Source organism: Aquarana catesbeiana, linkage group LG10, assembly GCF_042186555.1.
Source record: "Aquarana catesbeiana isolate 2022-GZ linkage group LG10, ASM4218655v1, whole genome shotgun sequence".
In the NCBI taxonomy this organism is placed as follows: domain Eukaryota; kingdom Metazoa; phylum Chordata; class Amphibia; order Anura; family Ranidae; genus Aquarana; species Aquarana catesbeiana.
The window spans coordinates 185,715,406-185,741,152 of NC_133333.1; the positions used below are offsets into that span (position 1 = coordinate 185,715,406).

At 43.0% G+C, this 25,747-nt stretch overlaps 1 protein-coding gene across 1 annotated transcript in view; it reads left to right on the forward strand.

Annotated features, from left to right (window-relative positions):
* Positions 1-23,887, forward strand: part of LOC141111074 (tyrosine-protein phosphatase non-receptor type 11-like) — a 231,074-nt gene extending 207,187 nt beyond the window's left edge. The window contains exons 11-16 of the mRNA XM_073603062.1: positions 758-912; positions 1,004-1,071; positions 13,190-13,341; positions 17,816-17,916; positions 19,071-19,192; positions 23,578-23,887. Coding sequence (XP_073459163.1) covers positions 758-912; positions 1,004-1,071; positions 13,190-13,341; positions 17,816-17,916; positions 19,071-19,155 — 561 coding nt within the window. The 3' untranslated portion in view covers positions 19,156-19,192; positions 23,578-23,887. The remainder of the gene's footprint in view (positions 1-757; positions 913-1,003; positions 1,072-13,189; positions 13,342-17,815; positions 17,917-19,070; positions 19,193-23,577) is intronic.
* The last annotated feature ends 1,860 nt before the right edge of the window (positions 23,888-25,747 follow it).

Here is a 25,747-nt window from a genome sequence, read left to right on the forward strand (position 1 = left end):
TATCCTTTTTGTGCAGATAACCACACATACAATTCTAGTGATTTTGTTTCATTAAACAGAATATGGCACATAAACACATTATATTTTGCTTTAAACATCAGTTTATGTAAAGTGCTGGCTCATCCAGTATAAAAGCTTGGCTTCACAGATTCTGAACTGAAATTTCCACTTGTGTCAATTGTTTTGCATTTTCCAGAAATATTTGCACATAATGACTAGTTTTAAATATGGTGTTTTGACACTTATGTCAGCTTCCACGGCTTATTTTCTATCATGGAGAGTGACAGTTTCTCTGTAGCAGTGCTCACCCATATGTAATTGGATAATAAACGTATCCTTGTCCGCTTCTCGGCGGTATAAGAGCTGTCAGGCAGATCAGAGGGCTCGAAATCTGCTGCCAGCATTACATCGCCAAGACATTCCTGTAATTACCACTGCGGCCAAGTGAAGAGCTCTGCATTTCAATGCATTGTATCTTTTTATGAGTCAACTGGTTCATGGATACTTGGCATTACCCTTGTATAGTTTTGTTTGCCCTTACTGTCAGAGTTATGCAAATAATTAGGTCCTTGTAACATAACTTAAAGGTACCCTCCAATCAAAACTGGAAATGAATCTTTAAAGTGCATGTAGTAATACAGCCTTCGTGCTCAGTGCTGCAGACTGTTATCCTAGGCCAATATGTCCATTTTTGCAGGGAATTTGTAGTGTCTGTGTCTCTGGTCTGCTATTTATAAATGTTATTTTTTTGCTACAGGATGAGCCTCCGAGACACATTTGGCATTATCAATACTTGAGCTGGCCAGACCATGGAGTCCCAAATGAACCAGGGGGAGCGCTGCGCTTTCTGGAAGAGATCAATGCAGCTCAACAGTCTAGTCCGCAGTCTGGGCCTATAGTGGTGCACTGCAGGTATTCCTTATTATGAGGAGGCAGCAAGCTCTACTCCATGTCTTAAAAACCTGACATATACAATAACCATGTTTGTTGTGCTCTCTTTCAGTGCCGGCATTGGACGTACTGGTACAATCATAGTGATAGATATTTTAGTGGATACCATTAACAGACAAGGTAAAGACCCCGATTTATCTCAATATTGTGTTTCTTCTTGTGTTAAAGCCCAACCCAATCCCAGGCATTTCTCCTAGATTTTTTTTGAAGAAAGGGCACATGGCCTCTGTCAGATTTTGATCAGAATCAGTTTCTCTATTTGGGAGATATACTTTTTCTTTCTCGAACATCACGGGACACAGAGCCACAGTAATTACTGATGGGTTATATAGGTATCACTGGTGATTGGACACTGGCACACCCTATCAGGAAGTTCAACCCCCTATATAATCCCTCCCCCTTGCAGGGATACCTCAGTTTTTACGCCAGTGTCTTAGGTGATGGACGTGTAAAGATGTCCTGTGCTGAGCTCCAAAGGGAATATCCTAAGATCCTATACTGGGGCAAGCCAGGCGAACCGGATCCATTCAAAGTGTCTTTTCATGGCCGAATTGAATGGTACCCGGGCCTCGTGTCCGAAGAAACGAGGTTTTACCCGTAACGCTTCTCTTTTTAGAGAGCTGGACCCCGCAGATCAGAAAATGGCTTTAAACTTCCTAATTTCTGGCGAGGTGCTTTACGGTCCCAGAACTGTTGGATCCCCCTATTCGTAGGGGGCCCCAGTCTCTGACGGTTTTTTCAAATGGAGCCCACTGTGAGAGGTGAAGATTGGGTCTGCGTAAACAGCACCCTGCAGCTGGATAAGGTAAGAGGAGATTCCACAGAATTTTTGAGTTCTAGTGGCTTTTCTCCTTTAAGGTAAATGCATGCTATGCCTATTGTGACCACCGGGGGCTGCCAAGAGCACAAACCTGCACATACTGACTGTTTGTCTCAGTGTTTTCATCGCTGTTCATGTCCCAGCGTCTCAAGCCGGCTGCAAAAAGGTAAGATGGAAGGGGGGATTTCTCATGTTTGAATGTTCCCCCCCAGGCTAGAGAGGGGCCACAGGGGTCTAGAAAGTGGTTATACCACCCGGGCTCTGTGGCTTAATGGCCACCATCTCTGAAGATAGCCGTTCAGGCAGATCTTGTTACCAGCCTCCCTCCCTCCCCCCCCATCCCCAGCCTTTCTCCAGAAGCATAACAGGAGAGTCGGCCAGCGCGGGAAGCGCTCGTTTTTTTCAAAAGGGGGGGGGCGGTAGAGGAGGGGGCGGGACATCAGCACAGGTGCTTTGACTCCCACTCAGGCCAGCTGCAGGCTATTAAAGGCACTCTGTACAGGTGCACACAGCCTTCTGAGAGACACAGAGCTGACGGTCGCATGTAAGGTGGGACACAGGCATTCTCCTAGGCAGCATTTACTGAAGTAACACCAGACTGAGCATTGGGTAGCAAGGCTTTTAGCCAGACTACATCGCTCAGCGGGCAGTGTTCATTTGTATACCTCACACCTTGTTGCTTTGCACTATGGGTAGAAGAGGTTCAAGCACCCCAGGAACCAGAGACACTAGGGGATCTCGTTCAGGTTCTGAGGGCCCCCTGTCGGCAGCATCCTCCCCCCTAAAGATGGGCCAGGGACGGCTAGCCAGGGAGAGCCATCGGGGTCAGGGGCTACACCTGCTTCTGGCACTACAGCCCCTGTATATATTACACAAGAGGTTTTTTCCTCAACCATTAATGGTCTAGAGGAAAGATTAATGGCCGTGATTACGTCTTCACTCAGTGGAAGAAAACGCACTAGGCTTTCCTCTGTTCCCCAAGACCCTCAGACAGAGGAGCTCTGGGATAAAGGAGATGAATCCCTTTCAGAGGATCGGGATGGGACGGGACGGATGATTCCTCTTCGGAGGATTCAGGTGGAGAGGGACCCTCTGCGACTTCCCAAGAGGAGAAAGTCTTAGTGCAGATCCTCACTGGATTGGTCCGATCCACATTTAAGTTGCCCATACCTGAAACTGCTAAAGAATCCTCTTCTGCTTTGGGGTCACTGAAACCTTTCCAAGCAGCACATGCTTTTCCTGTTCATACTTTACTTGAAAAGCTCATTTATTCTGAGTGGGATCACCCAGACAAACGTTTTTTTCCGCCGAGAAAGTTTTCAACACTTTATCCGATGGAAGAAAAGTTTATTAAAATGTGGGGAATACCGGCTATTGATGCCGCCATTTCCTCCGTAAATAATAGCCTGACTTGTCCTGTAGACAATGCTCAGATGCTCAGGGATCCTGTAGATAAAAGGATGGAATCCCTATTGAAGGATGTTTTCTCCTTAGCAGGATCAGTGGCCCAACCTGCAGTAGCAGCGATTGGAGTCTGTCAATACTTAAGAGACCATGTTAAGCAGGTCATCAAAGTATTACCTGAACAGCAGGCCCAGGGGTTTGCTAACCTTCCAGCGGCCTTATGCTTTGTGGTTGACGCCATTAGAGATTCTATCGTGCAAACCTCCCGTCTTTCACTGGGGTTGGTGCATATACGTAGAATCCTATGGTTGAAAAATTGGTCAGCCGAAGCACCATGTAAGAAGCTACTGGCTGGGTTTCCATTTCGTGGTGCAAGGTTGTTTGGAGAGGACTTGGATAACTATATCAAGAGAATCTCTTGTGGGAAAAGCACTCTCTTACCTGTCAAGAAGAAGAGTAAGCGTCCCTCTTTCAAACGGACTCTTTCCCCAGCGCCGGGGGCTTCAGCCTCCAGGCAGTCTCGATGGCCGCCTCCATCGGGGTCCAGAGACAAGAGTCAACCCCAGGGACAAAAGAAGTCCTGGGGAAAGAAGCCTACTAGGCAAAACACTAAGACCTCTGCATGAGGGGGCGCCCCCGCTCACTCGAGTGGGGGGGAAGGCTGCGACAGTTCTCAGAGCTCTGGCAGGAGGACTTCCAGGACAGATGGGTAATCTCCACGGTAACCTTAGGGTACAAGCTGGAGTTTCAGAAATTCCCTTCTCCTCGGTTCCTCAGATCAAGTGTTCCCAGAGAAGAAGCAGTCGCTCCTTCTAGCGTTAGAGCGACTTTTGTCGCAGGAAGTCATTATGATAGTTCCCGCAAAGGACCAGGGATTGGGCTTCTATTCCAACCTTTTTACGGTCCAAAAGCCAAATGGGGATGTCAGGCCCATTCTGGACTTAAGGGATCTGAACCGATTCCTAAGGATTCAATCCTTCTGCATGGAATCAATTCGAACAGTAGTTCCCACCCTGCAGGGAGGAGAATTTCTGGCATCAATAGACATCAGAGATGCATATCTGCATGTGCCCATTTTTCCTGCTCATCAGAAGTTTCTGCGCTTCGAGGTAGGAGGGCGCCATTTCCAGTTTGTGGCTCTGCCTTTCGGGATAGCCACTGCACCTCGAGTGTTCACAAAGATCTTGGCTCCTCCTCTGGCCAGATTAAGGGCTTAGGGTATAGCTGTCATAGCATACCTAGACGACCTGCTCTTGATAGACCGGTCGGTAGCCTCTTTGAATGGAAACTTGAGGACCACAGTCAGGTATCTAGAACACCTGGGTTGGATCCTCAACTTAGAAAAGTCTTTCCTAAAACCAGTAAGAAGACTGGAGTATTTAGGTCTGATTATAGATACAAGCCAGGAGAAAATATTTCTACCCCAGGCAAAGATCGCTGCTTTAAGAGAGCTGATTCTGGCAGTAAGGACCAAGAAGGGTCCCTCAGTCCGCCTTTGTATGAGGCTACTAGGGAAGATGGTGTCTTCATTCGAAGCAGTTCCCTATGCTCAGTTTCACTCAAGAATGCTGCAACACAGTATTCTGTCGACCTGGAACAAGAAAGTTCAGGCATTAGACTTTCCGATGCACCTGTCGCATGCGTTGCGTCAGAGCCTCAAATGGTGGCTCATACCCGAAAACCTGCAGAAGGGGAAATCCTTTCTACCGGTTACCTGGACGGTGGTAACAACAGAGGCCAGCCTGTCAGGTTGGGGAGCAGTTCTGGAACAGGCTGCGGTCCAAGGGGTATGGTCCAAGACAGAGAGGACCTTACCCATCAACATTCTGGAGATCCGGGCGATACATCTAGCTCTAAAAGCCTGGACTATCAGGCTACAGGGTTGTCCGGTCAGGATTCAGTCCGACAATGCCACAGCAGTGGCTTATGTCAATCATCAGGGAGGCACCCGGAGCCGAGCTGCTCAAAAGGAGGTGAACCAGATCTTAGTCTGGGCATAGATGCATGTGCCATGCATATAGAGAATTGGCAGGCGGACTATCTAAGTCGCCAGCAGTTACTTCCAGGGGAATGGTCTCTGCATCCCGACGTCTTTTGAGCCATATGCCAAAGATGGGGGGTTCCAGATGTAGATCTCTTTGCATCCCGATTCAACAAAAAGATAGATTTGTGGCAAAGACAAAAGATCCTCTTGCATGCGGGACGGATGCGTTGGTGATTCCGTGGCATCGGTTCTCACTGATTTACGCATTCCCGCCTATTCTGCTATTACCACGACTCCTTCGCAGGATCAGGCAGGAAAGGAAGTCGGTACTTCTGGTGGCCCCCGCTTGGCCCAGAAGGACTTGGTATGCAGAAATAGTAAGGATGACAGTAGGTTCCCCGTGGACACTACCGGAACGTCCAGACCTGTTATCTCAAGGTCCAGTGTTCTATCCTGCCTTACAAACGCTAAATTTGACGGTTTGGCTATTGAGACCCACGTTCTGAAGAGTCGTGGGCTCTCAGGTCCTGTCATATCTACCTTGATTAATGCAAGGAAGCCAGCTTCCAGGATGATTTATCATAGAGTCTGGAAAGCTTATATAACCTGGTGTGAATCCAGAGGTTGGCATCCCAGGAAATATGTCATAGGTAGAATTCTTGATTTTCTACAATTAGGATTAGAGATGAAGCTGGCCTTGAGTACCATCAAGGGCCAGGTCTCTGCTTGATCAGTATTATTTCAGCGGCCACTTGCTTCGCATTCTTTGGTCCGAAACTTTATGCAGGGGGTGATGCGTCTTAATCCTCCAGTTAAAGCGCCCCTAAACCCCTGGGACTTGAACTTGGTCCAGGCTGTGTTACAGAAACAGCCTTTTGAACCAATAGGTCAGATTCCTTTGGTCTTGTTGACAAGGAAGTTAATTTTTCTGGTGGCCATCTCTTCTGCTAGAAGAGTATCAGAATTAGCAGCTCTTTCCTGTAAGGAGCCTTATTTGATTATACACAAGGATAGAGTGGTACTACGCCCTCATCCTAGTTTTTTACCGAAGGTGGTTTCTGATTTTCATTTAAACCAAGACATTGTTCTACCTTCCTTTTTTCCAGATCCCTGTTCTCCGGAAGAGAGATCTCTACATTCGTTGGATGTAGAAAGAGCAGTTAAGGCCTATCTAGGGGCAACTGCTCAGATCCGCAGGACGGATGTTTTGTTTGTGCTGCCAGAGGGTCCCAATAGAGGACAGGCAGCGTCAAAAGCTACCATTTCTAAATTGATTCGACAGTTGATCATTCAAGCTTACGGTTTGAAACAGAGGATTCCTCCGTTTCAGATCAGGGCACATTCCACGAGGGCTATTGGTGCTTCTTGGGCAGTGCATCACCAGGCCTCTATGGCTCAAATCTGCAAGGCCGCAACCTGGTCTTCAGTTCATACATTCACCAGATTCTATCAGGTGGATGTGAGAAGGCATGAGGATATCGCCTTTGGGCGTAGTGTGCTGCAGGCAGCGGTACAGGGTCCTCAGGTCTGATTGCACCCTACTTGGTCGTGGTTCCCCCCCCCCTCAGGTAGCATTGCTCTGGGACATCCCATCAGTAATTACTGTGGCTCTGTGTCCCGTGATGTTCGAGAAAGAAAATAGGATTTTTTTAAACAGCTTACCTGTAAAATCCTTTTCTTTCGAAGGACATCACGGGACACAGAGGTCCCGCCCCTCTTTTAATACAATATATTGCTTGGCTACAAAACTGAGGTATCCCTGCAAGGGGAGGGATTATATAGGGGGTTGAACTTCCTGATAGGGTGTGCCAGTGTCCAATCACCAGTGATACCTATATAACCCATCAGTAATTACTGTGGCTCTGTGTCCCGTGATGTCCTTCGAAAGAAAAGGATTTTACAGGTAAGCTGTTTTAAAAAATCCTATTTTTTCTCCCTGTGTAGTTACCAGTACGGGAAGAGAGCAGAAATATGCGCAAGAGAGACAGCAAAGACCTCACAGGGGTTCTAACCCTTTTCCACTCCATTTAACCCCTTTGCGCCGGTGCCTCCTGGCCCTTTAAGGGGCTTAAGATGCTGGGAGGCGAGGTTTATGATCGAGACCGCCAAGAGGTTAAGAATAAATGGTCGGTTCGCCCTTACCAAAGAACTGCCTTTGACTACACTTGAATAATGCCCTTTCTATAGGTGTAGGCCATTTACCTACCTCTAGAACTGCAAAAGCAAGTGCTAAGGGTAACCTGCAATAATGAATCCAAAAATCACAGTTCGCTAGAGAGTCCAGCCTTTAAACAGTTAATAGGATAATCACCCAAGTCCTGCGGTTCTCTGAATCAATGAGAATTGGTATCTGTGAAACATAAACAAGAGAGAATGCACCAGATCTGGTGCAATAAACCTTTAATAAAGAAATAAAAACAAACAATGTCGCATTCACAAACTTGAAACTTGTAACGGACACATCTACAGTGGGGATCGAAAGTTTGGGCACCCCAGGTAAAAATGTGTATTAATGTGCATAACGAAGCCAAGGAAAGATGGAAAAATCTCCAAATGGCATCAAATTACAGATTAGACATTCTTAAATTATGTCAAAAAAAGTTAGATTTAATTTCCATCATTTACACTTTCAAAATTACAGAAAACAAAAAAATGGCGTCTGCAAAAGTTTGGGCACCCTGCAGAGTTAATATCTTGTACTGCCCCCTTTGGCAAGTATCACAGCTTGTAAACGCTTTTTGTAGCCAGCCAAGAGTCTTTCAATTCTTGTTTGAGGTATCTTTGCCCATTCTTCCTTACAAAAGTCTTCCAGTTCTTTGAGATTTCTGGGCTGTCTGTCACGCACTGCTCTTTTAAGGTCTATCCATAGATTTTCAATAATGTTGAGGTCAGGAGATTGTGAAGGCCATGGCAAAACCTTCAGTTTACACCTCTTGATGTAATCCCCCATGGATTTTGAGGTGTGTTTAGGATCATTATCCATTTGTAGAAGCCATCCTCTCTTTAACTTCAGCTTTTTCACAGATGGCATCAAGTTACCATCCAAAATTTGCTGAAATTTTATTGAATCCATTTTTCCTTCTACTCGTGAAATGTTCCCTGTACCACTGGCTGCAATACAACCCCAAAGAATGATTGATCCACCCCCATGCTTAACAGTTGGACAGAGGTTCTTTTCATTAAATTCTGTGCCCTTTCTTCTCCAAACGTACCTTTGCTCATTCCGGCCAAAAAGTTCTATTTTAACCTCATCGGTCCACAGAACTTGTTTCCAGAATGCCTCAGGCTTGTCTCTATGTTCATTTGCAAAGTTCAAACGCTGATTTTTGTGGTGAGGACGTTGAAGAGGTTTTCTTCTGATGACTCTTCCATGAAGACCATATTTGTACAAGTATCTCTTTATAGTGGAATAGTGTACCACAACTCCAGTGTCTGCCAGATCTTTCTGGAGGGATCGTGCAGTCAAACCTGGGTTTTGAATTGCTTTTCTCACAATCCTGCAAGCTGTTCTGTCTGATATTTTTCTTGGTGTTCCAGATCTTGCTTTAACTTCCACTGTTCCTGATGACTGTCATTTCTTAATTACATTCCAAACAGAGGATATTGACATCTGAAAACGCTTTGCTATCTTCTTATAGCCTTCTCCAACTTTGTGAGCATCAACTATTTTCAGTTTCAGTTTTCTAGACAACTGCTTAGAAGAACCCATGGTGCTGATTGTTGGGGAAAGGTCAGATGAGTCTGGCCATTTAAAACCTTTGAGATTGACATCACCTGGTCTTCCCAGACAATGATTGAGAACAATCCATGACACTGGCATTCTCAGCTTTGCAAAGGGGGCAGTGCATGCTATAAATTCTGCAGGGTGCCCAAACTTTTGCAGTCGCCATTTTTTTGTTTTCTGTAATTTTGAAAGTGTAAATGATGGAAATAAAATCTAACTTTTTTTGACATATTATAAGAATGTCTAATCTGTAATTTGATGCCATTTGGAGATTTTTCCATCTTTCCTTGGCTTCGTTATGCACATTAATGCACATTAATACACATTGTTACCTGGGGTGCCCAAACTTTCGATCCCCACTGTAAATGTAAAACAGCGTCCCAGACCTCATGACACCGCTGTACATATATTTACATAGTCTAGTTGAAAAAAGACACAACTCCATCTAGTTCAACCAATAAAAGGGAAAAAAATCCTTAGAATTAAAAAAAAAAAAATCTTACAATCCTGTATACACAATCCTATACATACAGTTGATCAAGAGGAAGGCAAAAACACCAGCAAAGCATGATCCCATTTGCTCCAGCAGGGGAAAATATTCCTTCCCGATCCCCAGAGAGGTAATCGGATATACTTTAGAGCTCTTCCGCTGTCTCACAGGCGATCTACCGCATGGAGCAGCCGTGCTGCACGTTGGCACACCGCTACCTGCAGCGGGAGAACAGGATGCACCCAGCCACCGAACAAGCCGGCACCGTACCTAGTGGCTCGACTGGCTGACGGGGGGGGGGGGGGTTGGATGGGCTAGTGCAGGGGTGTCAAACTCAAATTCATCGGCGGCCGCATTGGCAGGATGGTTGCCCTCAAAGGGCCGGTTGTATCTGTAGGGCAGGGGTCGGGATTGCGCTATGTACAGAGTGCAGGGGTCAGGATTGCGCTTAATACAGAGTGCAGGGGTCAGGATTGCGATGCGTACAGAATGCAGGGGTCAGGATTGCGCTGCGTACAGAGTGCAGGGGTCAGGATTGCGCTTAATACAGAGTGCAGGGGTCAGGATTGCGATGCGTACAGAATGCAGGGGTCAGGATTGCGCTGCGTACAGAGTGCAGGGGTCAGGATTGCGCTGCGTACAGAGTGCAGGGGTCAGGATTGCGCTGCGTACAGAGTGCAGGGGTCAGGATTGCGCTGCGTACAGAGTGCAGGGGTCAGGATTGCGCTGCGTACAGAGTGCAGGGGTCAGGATTGCGCTGCGTACAGAGTGCAGGGGTCAGGATTGCGCTGCGTACAGAGTGCAGGGGTCAGGATTGCGCTACGTAGAATGCAGGGGCCAGGATTGTGCTACGTACAGAGGTCAGGATTGCGATACATAGAGTGCAGGGGTCAGGACTGTGCTACGTACAGAGTAAAGGGGTCAGGAGTGTACTATGTAGTGTGCAACATCTCATTTCCACCCCTCCTCCTTGGTTCTGACCTCTGCACCCATCACTCTCCTCCCATCCCCCACCTCTGCACACATCTGCCTCTACGTGGCCCCCCCCCACGTTTCCTCACATCTGCACACTCTCCTATCTTCCTACCTGGCCCAGCTCTGGTACAACACAAGTGCTTAAACAGCCCGCCCTCAGGACGCAGCCCGCTGGATGGAAAAAAAAATAGAGCTGTCAGCAATCACTCGCTGGAGGGACTGGGGAGGCGAGAGAGAGGAGGCGGAGACAGAGTGGCATCGGAGGCGGAGACAGAGTGACGGCAGACGCAAAGCTGAGGCAGGGGTGGGGACAGAGCGGAGGCAGGGGTGGAGGCGGAGACAGAGCGGAGGGGAGATGTTTACTCTTGTTGTCATGGAGACTGACCGCGCATGCACTAATACAAAGCTGCACCGCTTGCGGGACCGAGGAGGATGTTTTCCCTTGTTGCCTTGGATACCTGCAGAGAAAAAGAGGTAGCGGCCGGAGGCTGCTGTGCGGGCCACATGACAAGGCCTGGCGGGCCTGATTCGGCCCGTGGGCCTTGTGTTTGCCACCTGTGGGCTAGTGGATGCTGGGACAATGCATTTTAGAGGAGTGGTCTCCTTTTTCAAGTCTACTCAGCAATGATAGACAGTTCCTTATATGTCACAGCCCAATACCGGAGGACTTAACCCTTTTGAGGCCGGCAGAAGCTTGGCCTTTTACTCACATAAAAAAAAAAACGTTATCTGCCATTATTTTCTTGTGCAACATGCGTATAAAATTCATACATACAATTAAACATTAATTAAACAACTAAATTATATGAAAAAATGTATAAAGACAAATAATTATGCTCATATGCTTTTATGTAATTTAGCATATAAGGAACTATCTATAGTTGCTGGGTGGACTTGAAAAAGGAGCCTGTGTTTTGCCTTAATGCAGCCCTCCAGCAACACATATATTTACTAAAACTGTTGCACACAGAATCTGGTGCTGTGTATAGTAACCAATCCACTTCTAACTTCAGCTTTTTCAATTAAGCTTTGACAATGAAACCTAGAAGCAGATTGTTTACAATGCATCCTACCTGTTGCTCCATTCAGTTATTTTACATGAGCGTTCATTACAAGCTGTTACAATAAATTTGCTCTCCTCTGTTAAAGCGGAGTTCCAGTCCCCCAAATACTTTTTTTTTTTAAACACTCCTCCATACTTGTCTACACATATACAGCAACATTTAGATAATGTCATATGTGTGGTCCTTGTAGTTTGTTAAAATATTGGAATACTATACCAGAAGCAGGCAGGTTCCATGTCAGCTGTGGGCATCTGAAGCCCTCTTCTCTTAGTTTCTGGCAATCGGTGCAGCTGGCTACCCAGCATGCACCTCCCGATCTTGCGCCTGCACAGTAATGCCATTGTGCGATGCTCTCTTACTTTTCTTTCCAGTCTGGAAATAACGCAAAATTTCGTCAATAGGCGATTCGCATGGACTCCTGGGATACATGACGCCGATATCTCCTTGCGTTGTTGCGAATCACCTAGTGACGAAATGGCTGCAGCCAAAAGTGCTGCTGAAAATTAAAAAAAAAGGTATTTATTTAAGAAAAAAATAAATAAAATTACCATTTGTAAGAGCATTCCCAATGGCCATGAAATGGCTTGCACGTGTAGAAAATGGGTGGAACCCCGCTTTAGGCTCCATCTAAATGTACTTTAATTTTGACTAGAGTGGGGAAGAGGTAACATTTCTATCAGGTTTTTTTTATCTTCTGTGATTTCCCCCACTTTCTGTCCCTGGGGCACCTCTACAAGAAATCAGGGAGTAAATGTGTCACTGGGACAGGAAGGCGCAGATAGCAAAAAAAACATTGGCAGAAGTCCTAACTCTTCATCACTCACTCACATCACTTACTAAAAGTGTTGAAGAGATTTCTATCCTGGTAGAAAATAAGGGGGAGTTTGCATGTTCCCCCTGTGCCTGCGTGGGTTTCCTCTTTGTACTCTGGTTTCCTACCACACTCCAAAGACATGCTGGTAGGTTAATTGGATCCTGTCTAAATTGTCCCTAGTATGTATGAATGTGAGTTGGGGACCTTGGAGTGTAAGCTCCTTGAGGGTAGAGACTGATGATAATGTATATGTAAAGCGCTGCGTAAATTGACGGCACTATATAAGTACCTGAAATAAATATAATAAAATAAGGGGGAAACCGTCCATAAAAACCTAAGGTTCCAGCATTTTCCTGCTCTATCCAAAACCAAATACATTTTGGCTGGAGTTGGGCTTTAAACTGTAAGCAGGGTGCTCTTACAGTTTGGATCCTTTGACAAGTAAAAAGGCGCAATGCTCAGATACCTCAAAATGACAGTATGTAGTCCATAATAGTCCGATGGCAAATATGGGGGAGAAAATAGGAGAGAGTCTGTCAGGACTGCCACCACGGAGACCAGAGGTAAGTTCCAGTAAAACTATGAGAAAGACAAGGAGAGGGGCGCCTCTGAATATATATCAAATATATGCGACATGCAGTTCTACACCATCCGAACTGATGCCTGATGTGCTGCATCCTCCAAGTCTAAAGCGGACTGACTGCAACCTGTAGTCCCACCTCATCAGCCCAGAGACATGCCTGAACTCTACTTTACTTTCTTCCATGTGAGTGGATATTGTTTTTTATAATAAATTGTTATTTGATATATATTCAGAGGCGCCCCCCTCCTTGTCTTTTACAGTTTAGATCCAGCTACGCTATTATTGTTATAACTATGTTTTGCGCAGTCTTTTTAGTACAGCATAAAGCCTTGCAAAAAATGACATTTTTAAAGACATCCCAAATAATATGCATCACACAGGCCTGGATTGTGACATTGACATCCCAAAGACCATCCAGATGGTGAGGCAGCAGCGCTCGGGTATGGTGCAGACAGAAGCCCAATACAAATTCATTTATATGGCTGTACAGAAGTATATTGAGTCCAGGAAAAAATATCTGGAAGATGAACAGGTGAGTAAATGCCATTCCCACAGCAGCAGTAGCCGTAGATAGTAACATCTGCTTTAACTGTTTTTCCAATAGAAGTAACGACCAGTAAACCTAATATATGGTTCCAGCAATGACCTGCAAAATAAAGTCAATAAATAAAGAGGCTTTTAGGACAGTCTTTTTCCTTACTTAAGTGTAAGAAATTGCATCATTTATTGTGGAAAGTAGATTTTATTACCTCTAAAATAAGCAGCAAAGTATTTTTTAAAGGCTACGAATGTTACAAAGACTACAAGTATTTAATGTAGCTGGAAAATATCATACATGTACCCAAAGATGCAGGATAGCTTGCTATTCAAATATTGATTTTATTGCTTTAATAAACTGCAGGTTTCCAAGCTGAATAGACACAACAATTTTGCACTGAACACCATTTCTTCCTGTGATTACAGCTGAACTCTGGGTAAAATAAAAAATGCATTGCAAGGATTAAATCCTTACTTTGCCTAATCGGAGCCTAAAAAGCAACTATTATTATGTTATCCCTCACTCCTACAGGTTTCCTCCCAGCTGCACAGCTGGCCCTGCTTGGTCAGCCAACATCAACATGTACAATGCAGGACAAGCAATCCTACACTGTAAGCTAAGATGTTGAGAACCTGCCCACACAACCAGGAAGCCAGAGAGAATAGCCCCCAAGGAAGTGAGGACTGCTGGTCCTGCATTGTACATTAGGCCAAAGACCCTGCGGCTTTTTCTGTTCCCCTGGGGGACAAAACAACCATTTAAACCTTGCGTTTCGGGGAAGCCCCGCTGCAAGGGTCCATTTTTTATCTTTTCCTGTATTCAGCTTTATAATTATGTTGTTTAAAGTGATTCTGTGGTCAGGCTAAGGAGCTATAAGTATTTAAATAGTCATGAAAGAAAAGTATGGGATTGGGTTAGAAAAAAAAAATTATCCTCAACTAGGTGAATGCGGCATCGGCCCCATGCATTATCTGTCCCCCTCCGCTTCTCTACACTGGGAACTGAGTGATCAAATACCATTGATCACTCAGTTCTCCCCTCTGCTCTGAGCATGGAGCGGTGACTGTTAGTCACCAGCTCTCTGCTCTCCCCTCCAGTGCTCACTGGAGTGCTGGGCTGCGGGCTCAGCCTCCCAGCCGCTGGTCCAGGTCACATGAGTGCAAAAGTAACTGCACTCCTGTGATCCATAAGAGAAGTAGGGCCAAAATAGCTATGCTTCTCCTTTTAAATGGATTTAAACTACAATATTTCTAAAAATTTGCTATGAGGTATATTTTTGGTGGAAGAGACTTTAAATGCGTCTTCTGCAAAAAGAATTAAAAAAAGGAAAAAACGTTCTCTTCCTGCTAACCAGTTTTTCTTATTGTATATTGAATGCCACATACATGCAATGTAGTATACAATCCTGGTATTTTTCAGATATAAGAGCTGGTAGTTCGGACAATGTAACTCCTTTGCACACATGCACTAGAGTTATGTCATTAGTGAGCAGTAGTGACTGAAGAATAAATATGCTGGACCCAGAAAAAAAAACATGAAAAGATGGCAGCAGCAGTGAACAGGGAAAGTGGGGGCCTCACACCAGGGGAGGGCTGCTATAATTGTACATTATACCTGCACATTATAACAACTGCTTTAGGGACACCATGCCAATTTAAGCTCCATTTTAAAGAGCTTTAAAGGAGCTGTAGAACCACTAACCACTCTAGCTGCAGATAATTCAAAGCAATTCATACCCAAAGTTCACAACAGAAATACAGCAAATTTAAAGATTAGTTTCTCTTCAAATGTTTGCAGCCACAGAGGTAAGTGAGGATTTGTTTTTCAGCTTGCTAAGAAGGCATACAGTGAGGGGAAAGGGTTTTGATCCCCTGCTGATTTTGTACGTTTACCCACTGCCAAATACATGATTTGAGACAAACAATAAAAATACAATAACAATAAAAATATCCAGAAAAGCGCATTTAAAAAGTTATGCATTGATTTGCATTTTAATGAGTGAAATAAATATTTGATTCCCTATCAATCGGCAAGATTTCTGGCTCCCAGGTGTCTTCTATACAGGTAAGGGGCTGAGTTTAGGAGCACTCTCTTAAAGGGAGTGCTCCTAATCTCAGCTTGTTACCTGTATAAAAGACACCTGTCCACAGAAGCAATCAATCGGATTCCAGTCTCTCCACCATGGCCAAGACCAAAGCGCTGTCCAAGGATGTCAGGGACAAGATTGTAGACCTACACAAGGCTGGAATGGAATACAAGAACATCGGCAGTCAGCTTGATGAGAGGATGACAACAGTTGGTGCGATTATTCGCAAATGGAAGAAACACAAAATAGTTGTCAATCTCTCTCAGTCGGGGGCTTCATGCAAGATCTCACCTTGTGGAGTTTCAATGATCATGAGAACGGTGAGCAATCAGCCCAGAACTACACGGGAGAATCCTGTTATTAATCTCAAAGCAGCCGGGACCATAGTCACCAAGAAAACAATTGGTAACCCACTACGGCGTGAAGGACTGAAATCCTGCAGCACCTACAAGGTCCCCCTGCTCAAGAAAGCACAGAGCCCGTCTGAAGTTTGCTAATGAACATCTGAATGATTCAGAGGAGAACTGGGTGAAAGTGTTGTGGTCAGATGAGACCAAAATCAAGCTCTTTGGCATCAACACAACTCTCCATGTTTGGAGGAGGAGGAATGCTGCCTATGACCCCAAAAACACTGTCCCCACCATCAAACATGGAGATGGAAACATTATGCTTTGGGGCTGTTTTATGCTAAGCGGACAGGGCAATTTCACCGCATCAAAGGAACGATGGACAGGGCCATGTACCGTCAAATCTTGAGCGAGAAGCTCCTTCCCTCAGCCGGGGCATGACCATGGCTCGACCATGACCCAAAACACACGGCCAAGGCAACAAAGAAGTGGCTCAAGAAGAAGCACATTAAGGTCCTGGAGTGGCCTAGCCAGTCTCCAGACCTTAATCCCATAGAAAATATGTGGAGGGAGCTAAAGGTTCGAGTTACCAAATGTCAGCATCGAAAACCTTAAAGACTTGGAGAGGATCTGCCAAGAGGAGTGGGACAAAATCCCTCCTGAGATGTGTGCGAACCTGGTGGCCAACTACAGGAAATGTCTGGCCTCTGTGATTGCCAACAAGGGTTTCGCCACCAAGTACTAAGTCATGTTTTGCGAAGGGGTCAAATACTTATTTCACTCATTAAAATGTAAATCAATTTATAACTTTTTTGAAATGCGTTTTTCTGGATATTTTTGTTGTTATTATGTCTCTCACTGTTAAAATAAACCTACCATTAAAATTATGTCAGCCCATGTCAGTGGCCAAACATACAAAATCAGCAGGGGATTAAATACTTTTTCCCTCACTGTAAAGGCTGAAGAAAAATGCATCTCTTTAAATCCTATGGAACTCTTTACACTGGTCAGTTGAGTTTCAGGCTGCTTTTACACTAATTTGTTGTAAAATTGCATAATCTTCCGCTCTTTTAACTGAAAAACTGATCCAGTATGAAATGGCATGAACATGCACCAAATAGGCAACGAAAAAATGCATCAAGCGAGACTTTTAAAAGTGTAACTGACCGACATAAAAAATTCCATAGGATTTAAAGGAATGTATTATGTGTTTTTACAATGGAGGAGTGTAAAAGCAGGCAAAATTGCTATTTAAATGCAACTGAGAGGAAGATTTAAAGGGATGCCTTGTTCATGCATTTTTCTGTTTTTTTGTTTTTGTTTTTTTTTAACTGAAAAACTGATCCCTGTGAAAAAAAGTACCTATAAAAAGCCAATCATTTCTGATTAAGTAATGTCTGAGAAGCACACACCCATGCCCTACAAACTTTTGCTTGCACTATGCAGAATCTCCAGCAGATGATGGCAAGACAGCAAAAATACAAACAGGCTGCACTACGGTAAAGTATCCACAAGATGGTGGAGAATCAGTTTTTAGCTTCAGATTGGGTTCTGATAGTATATGCTTGAATGCCCATATCCTGGTCCTGGGTTTACTTTAAAGTTGCCTATTGGTTGGATATTCAATGGTCAGCCAGTCTCCAACAGGTACAGGTTTAGATGTCATGTTAGTTTGCTAGCAAGACTTATCTTTACCCCTCTTCCAAACATTTCCACCATTTATCTCATAGAAAGTATTTGCCAACTCCGCTTTTAACAGCTTGGGCCAATCCCTGAAAGCTGATATAAGATTACTTGTTGGAAACACATAGTGCAAATAAATATGTCCCAAAATTCTTCAGTGAAAAAATACCCCAAAAATGCTTTAGTGACAGCACTGCTTGCTCTTTGATATGCTGTCTTTGCTCTCCTTTGTTTCTTTTGTTTTTGTACTGAAGTATCTTCCTCCCTCTGGTTTTAACTGACACAGCTTGATCAAATAAAGAATTCACCATTTTTACACCTCCGTATTTCTATAATGCATATTCTTTAATAGAGGGGAAGGACAAACGAGCGGGACTACACCAATATTCAGTATCCACTTGGGGATAAGATGAGACCGAAAACGCCAACAGCTGCAGCCCCTAGTCAAGCACGGTAAGAACTTTATCTAGTATACTTTTCTTTCTTTTTATATCTTTTTTTCCCTTTTCTTTCTGTAAGATTTTTTTTTTTTGTATATGGTTTGCATCATAAATTGGCATACACATTGAGTGTGTTTTTAAATGCTCCTCGGCACTTCTAAGTTCTGTGGCAGTTTCCAGGTTGATTTTAGTGCTAAATACCTTCATAACAAAGAAAAAAGTGCACAGTTGCTCTTTGTCCACATGATCACATAATTTGCCACTTTGGTTGCTAAACCAAAATTTAAAGTGGAAATTCACTCTTTCAATCAACATTGAGTATTTTTAATACCTATGCTGCTAGCATTAGTAAATAGAAAGGTATAATACTTGTGTTAAACTTTTATTTTTAAATATTGCTTTAGTTACTTCCTGGTTTCCAGGTCTAGGCAAATGATGTCATACATACATCCCAGGAGTCTTCAGAAGGGGGGGAGGGGCTTTCCCAGCTAAGCACATCTTCCTGCCTGCATACCTGAGCTAAGGGGCAGATGGATTCAAGGAAGTAAATGCTGCCTAAAACATTTGCCCTTACTCAAGATGACCACAGCCAGAAATGCTAGGATTTTTTTTATTTCAAAGTAATTTCTCAGGCAAAATAAAGCATGGAGACATGGGTGGATGGGTGAATTTGCTTTAGATATTAAAAACACATTAAACAGTGTTTTTGGTTTGTGGTGCTCAGATGCAATCTAGTTCCGCTTTAACATATTTGCTTGCAAATTGCACATGTGAACTGGTGATATGATAACTCATATTTATTTTTTAAATTTCCTCCAAGAGAAAATATGTTTTAGTATTTTTTAATGAATGCATAACTGCATTTCTTGGTGTGTTTTTTTTTTATCTGCCTTGAGTTCAGCTTTTTGCACCTGTTATATACGTATTTGATACAATTAAAAAAAAGTCCCTTAAAGTGTAACTCCATCCAAAGATGTTCTATTTTGCTTTGAGTACATAAGGGAACATCTAGAAACTGTCGGGATGTTATTGTTGTCCAAAACCCAGATTTATCTCATTCACTTGGTTGGTGTTGTAATCAAAGTAATCATTAAACTTTTTTTTTTTTTTTTTAGGTCTTTTTTTTTGTAATTTACACTTTTGATTTCTGCTCTGTTTTGTTGGCAGGGTTAGCGATGACTCCTCCTGTGTCTATCAGAATCTGAATATTAGAAGCACACATGTGTCAAGCACTAGCAATGCTGGCAGATAATCCTTTCCACTTGTACAGATGCACTGTTCCTGAAAAAGTAAGAGTTGCCTTTCATTGCCTGTCATGTATCCTGTTTGGGGAGTCACATGTAGTTAGAGCACAAATACAATTTGGGGGACATAATCTTGAAGATCAGCTTTAATGTATTTTCATCTAGCATATATTTTGAGCTAAATTTAAAATATTTAGCTCAAAGTAAAGTTTTGTGTGAATTTTTTTTTTTCCTTCACATGCTTTCTGTACCGTGTTTACCTTAGCATATCATACATTGTGATTTGTAGGTCCTTTGTATATCAAGTGGAGTAAAGCTTTGTATACACGATGAGAATATCGGAGGAATGAGCGTCCGTTTTCTTTTCTTTTTTTTTTTTTGCATGCTAGTATCATATCAAAAACCAATAGGTTACTAAAGTTCTGAAAATACTTCTACGACCGAATACAACTTCGGAAGTAATGTATTGTACTATTATGTACTCTTTCATTTCCAAGCATGCGTGGTCTTGGTCTTCCGATTATTTTTTCTTTAATGAACGAATCCTGAAGTGATCATACGAAAATCATATGTTCTGTTCTCATACGAGAAAATTTTTTGCGCTTGTCCCTTCAGATATTTTCGGGTGAACTGTCGTGATCGTCTCTCGAAAGCTGTGTACTAACGATCACATTATCAGACGATCACTCCAAAAGCGGTATTTTTCGGCATCATGTGTACTAGGCAATAAGTCAGCTTTCCTGAATAAAGAAGCATGTCCATAAACTATGGGGGATATGGTAGCTGATCTTCTATTATAAAAATGCATATTGATTGGCTACCATGCTGACATTATTGCTTTTATTAACTAGAAACAGTTATGCAAATAGAACTTTACTTTCTGGCTTCTAGTTTCCAGGTCCGTGACTTGGGAAAACAAAATCTGGCAACTAACTTTTTACAAAGCAGGTCTTTTTTTTTTTTAATCCGATTTTTATTTTTAAAAATTTTACAACAAACACCAACAACAAAAATCAAGGTTAAGTCGTTATTTTAAACAACAACATCTAGTTTTCCCATATTATTCAGTTACTTGAAAAGCTATTCATAGATAATCAAAAATATTCCGAAATTTGCAGGGATATTTGGAAGTGTTCAGAAATATTCAAAAACAAAGGAGGTCATTAACGTCAGCCCACATGTTTCTCTTAATAGATTACCGTTAAGAAATGCTGAGATAAAAAATTCAAGTGCATTTAAAGTATATTTGTTAATATTGGTGATAAGAATGGAAGAAGGTCCCTATCGTTCTCATTTGGAAATTATCTTTAATGACATAACATTTTGAGTAAAGACCCTGTTTAAAATTGTAAATGACTAGTCTGTGTCCTGTGAAATGTATGGACTGAATACAGTCATTAATCCTCACAGATTATTTATTGTGATGTGGGGAAAATAACACCTCTGGCTGACACATAGCAGAACTCTGCGAGGGATATAGCACTCTGCATAATCCGAGAAACAGTGGAGTTAATGTAAACCTATCATGATAGAAAAAGCGAAGCTGCCAATTGCTGACTAGTGAAGCCTAAAAATAAAATTAGTAATGTCACCTGTCATCATTTTCTGTTTTAGTAGTGTTTATTGAATTTTTAACATTTTACAGTTGGCGAAACATAGGAACAGAGAATGTGTAATCTCTACATTATGCTCAAAAAAACATTGTGCATAGAAGGCCTCGCAAGGCTATCGTGCAACGCAACAACACAAGCTACAGTATTAGTCTGTTTGAGAATATCCCATCAGAGGGGTACATTTAATAGGGTGTAGTCTTTGTGGTGGGCAACCAGGGGGGCAGAAAAGGGACAGTAACCAGGATAGAGCAGTGGGGGTATAGGGGGGAGACAGGACCAGGAAAGGGGGGGGTTGAGGAAAGGAGCAAGAAAGGCAAAAAGAGAGGGGGAGGATCAAGTGCTCACTGAAATGAGCATCCTGATGTCAACAACCTCATCATGAAAATTTACTTAATGAGGGGGGTATGGTCAAAATGTATTGATTAAAGAATGTGTAATCCAGGGCTCTTAAATTCTGTGGAATTTAGGTAGTCTGTCATCCAGAGTGGCCACCATTTTCCCAAATGTCATGCATAAGTTAATGTGGGATTTGATCTCCTCAAAGGGTATATTTGGTTTTCTCCAAGACCTAGCTGGGTAGGACCTTACCTGAATGGGCAAGCAGAAATCTGATTTAGTACAGTCGACGTCTGGCTTCTTATTCAGAAAGGCTTCCGCTATTTTTTTTTGTTTGTTTTTTTTTTTTAGAGGGGTCTACTTAGAACAGTGTAGACTGTCTGGTAGGTCCAAGACTAAACATTTCGGCTTTTCAGGCAATCCCACCAGATGTGTCTGAACATGCCATCAGCACTGCACACCCTAAAGCACTGGGAGGTCTCATGCCCCAAAAGGCACAAGGGAAATAGATACATTAAGCTTTCAATTGTTTTCTGTAGCTATAATGTGGATGGGACTTTTTAAAGTGTTGGTCCAAATGTCTGGCCAGTCTTCTGAAGATTCTAAATCTAGCTGAAACCTGACATATTTTTATCACAGCAAGATTACTGTAAATAAAGAAGTAATGTCAAGTTGTCTTTTGAAACAGATGCAAGTCTTGACAAGAATTTCTATCGAGTTTCCATATAGGAATCGACAAATAAAAGCCACCTAGGACTTAAAGTCATTGTTATTGATCACCTTGTAAAACAATCCATTAAGTTTAAAAATAGAAATGAAAGGCAAAGCATTTTTGTATAGATATAAAAAAAAACATTATAAATACTTTTTTTCCATTTATTATAAGGGAGTACCTTCCCTCTGTTCTCAGCTGCATAAAAAGATGGGGAGAGGAGAAACACCAGAACACTGATGTTCCCTGTGAAAGGCTGTGCAGAGGGGGCGTGTCAGAACAAGTGTGATCATTGGAGGAGAACAGCATAGCTAGAGAACTGACCACGGTGTGTTCTCCTGCTTCGTGTGGTCAGTTTTTAATAGGAAAGCAGAGGGACTGGCAGAAACACATATTTGATAATATAGACTGATCAGTGATATAAAAAGTGTCATGAAACCAAGCAACCAAAAACATTATAGAGGTGGTACATTAAAGTGGTTATTAAGACACTCCATAACCTTGCAAATATCCTCTCTGCTATATTAAATAATGCCTCTGAAATGAGGTACACAGCAGCATTTTTTTTTTAAAACACATACACTGGGGGCATTATTTAATATAGCAGAGGGGATTGTAGCAAGGTTATTGCGTTATGATATACAAAGCAGATTTGTTGCGCTAACAAAGAATAGTAAATAAAAGCTGCTAACTCAATACTGTTTGGTGCAATAACAAAAATATGGGGTATAGGTGTAGCGCTACACCTATACCCCATATTGCGTTATGATAGCAGCAGGGGGGGAGGGCTGGGGAGTAGACGGAGCTGAAAGGTAGGGAGGGGGGAGAGGACGGGGAAGAGGAGGAGAGAGCGGATGACAGAGGCACATAAACTGACCACGGTGTCAGGGCTCAGCAGCCATGATAAACCGTGGTCAGTTTACAGGGGGGAGGGCATAACCAGGCAGGATCAGACAGGTTTTTTTAGGTTATACAGAGGGCCAAATTACACACCACAAGCACTGTGCTGTGTAACATTCTTTAAGGGAACAGTAACCATTTTCTTTTCTTTTTTTGGGGGGGGGGGGGGGGGGTAACAAATGCTTTAAGGCTGGGTTCATACTGGTGTGATGTTAGACATCGCATGTGATTCGCACTGCACTGCTGTGCAGAACACATGCGATGTCTGTTCTATGCATATTCAGCCATACAGATTTGTATGGCTGAATTTGCATTACATTCGTACCAAAGTGGTGCAAGACCCTTTTTTTGGTCTGCACTGGAATCGGATTTCATGGGTGTTCATACTCGTGCGATCTGATTCCTGCATCATTTGACAGTTCGTACTGCGATATGCGAACCGATTTGGGGGTGTCATTAACTTTCTATTGACACTCGGTTCGCATAGGGCAGTGTGAACTGCTTGCGAGTCCTATGCGATGCGGGAACTGGCACTGGACTTGTGCTGGTTCCCACATCGCGCTAGTGGGAACTGGCATTCAAGGTACAAGTGGTTGCATATCTTTAAAATCTGCCTTGTTAGAATGCCTCCCCTTTGTACTTATTTGTGATTGTCCACCCCTTCTGCCAAGTAGCAGGAAGCGTCAATCATTATACAGTAAATAAAACACTTTTGACATTTTTTCTATGGAAATGTCAAAGGTTATCTTGTATCTTTCTCAATAAGCATTGGCTTTGCTTACATGTCTATAAATGTACAGTAGTCAATTTCCAATGTAGAGTGATGTAAATAACTGACACTGAAATGTTCTCTCCATACCTTTTTGTAGGATGGCACCTTTTGTCTCCAAGTCCCTGGCCAAGGCTGTCCGTGGTTGCCTCCAGCTCCGCAGCTTACTCTGCCTTGCCCCCGAGCCAGCTCCAGAAGGGGGTCGACAAGTGTGAGAAGGACGTGAGCTTGATGCACTTGTAATGGAGAACACTTCTACCGTAACTTATTACAAAAGAACAATCTTTATTTGCCTCAGTTGGTTTGGCATAGTATTTATTTAAGTGCCTCAGAAAAAGCAACTGAGTTTTAAATCCTTTTATTTGTTACTTTTTTTGTTTTACTTGGTTTTGTAAAAATGTGTAATAAAAAATATTTAAAAAAAAATAAGATGATCTGTTTTCACTCACTATACATATGAGTGTTCTAGCAGAGTGTTTTTTGTATAGTTAGAATAGACTTCACTTGTATCATTGTAGTGTACAAAATACGCAGAAATGGTGCCACCGCTAGCTATGGCTCTTGGATGAAAATAAATTAATCAGCTACCGGTACAGAAGAAGAGAATTGCTTTGGAAAGTCAAAGGAATTGAAAGTAAAGCCAGAAGAGATCATCTGAAGCAAAGAGGAGCTAGATGTGCTTTCATGGCAATCAGATGCTTCTCTCCTATCAGTTTGTACTATCCCTTACAAAGACTTGCTTGCCAAAATGTTTCTTTCTATAATAAATGGTAACTACAAAAGGTGTGCCAATTCCTTAAGCCTAGCACACACCAATAGTTTTTTTTTTCATTCAACCCAGCAGGGCTGAACAAAAAAAACCTGACAGCTCTGGTCGGAGCTGCTGCACTAACTATCCGACGGGACAGTGATTTCCCCTGATGTTCTATTGTGTCCTGACAGGGGGGCGGCCCCCCCGCCAAAACACTCCAGTCAGCTCTCTCAGCCATTGGCTGAGAACGCTGTTCAGGAGCCGGTCAGCAGACCTTTTTTGGTCATGCCACTTTGACAGAAGCCGGCCGCTCCTGTAGGACCGACTGCAGTACATACAGGGCCGAACGTGGGCTAGTTTCTATTAAATCAGCTGATGCCGCCTGACATTCGGCCCCTGTGTACTAGGCTTTAACTGGATAATAAGTGGTGCTCAGTAATATTTGGCACAGTTTGATTGTAGTGCAGTCAAAAAAGGCAGCCCCCATGCAGCAGAAAAATATTGGCAGCAGAGGGTGGCAGGACCTGGGACAACAGCCTAGACATGGGGGGCAAGTGTCCAGGGTGCCTGGCATTAAATTTCCGCTTACATTTGCTTGAATACACCACAAAACATATTAGAATTATCAATTGAGGATTTTAACTACTTGCTGACCGCCCGCTGCAGATTTACTGTGGCAAGGTGGCACGGCTGTGCGAATCAACTTACCCTAGTGGTCGCCCACACCGATTGGCCAGAGGGGGAGCCAATCAGCGGGTCCGGCGGACGCGATGTCTGCCGGCCACCCTCGATCGTTCCCCACAGAGGCAGACTGGGGAGGTCTGCCTATGTAAACAAAGCAGATCGCCGTTTTGACAGGAGAGGACATAGCGATCATGTGTTACTGCTAAGCAGGAGCACTGATCTTTGTGTTGTCCCAATCAGTTCATCCCCCACACAGTTAGAAAACGCTCCCAGGGAACACATTTAACCCTTTGATCGCCCCTGGTGTTAACATCTTCCCTGCCAGTGTCATTAGTACAGTAACAGTGCATATTTTTAGCACTGATCACTGTAATAATGTCACTGGTTCCCAAAAAAGTGTCAGGTGCCTGATTTGTCCTCCACAATATCGCAGTCCCACTAAAAAATCGCTGATACAAAATACAATACAAAATTCCATTAAAATATCCCATAGTTTGTAGACGCGATAACTTTTGCGCAAACCAATCAATATACACATATTGGGATTTTTTTTTTTTAACAAAAATATGTAGCAGAAATTTGAATTTTCTACATTTTTTTATTAGATATGTGTTATAGCAGAAAGTAAAAAAAAAAATGTTTTTTTTCAAAATTGTTGCTCTATTTTTGTTTATAGCACAAAAAATAAAAACTGCAGAGGTGATCAAATACCACCAAAAGAAAGCTCTATTTGTGGGGAAAAAAGGACATCAATTTTATTTGGGTACAGTGTCTCATGACCGCGCAATTGTCAATTAAAATAACGCAGTGCCATATCACAAAAAATGGCCTGGTT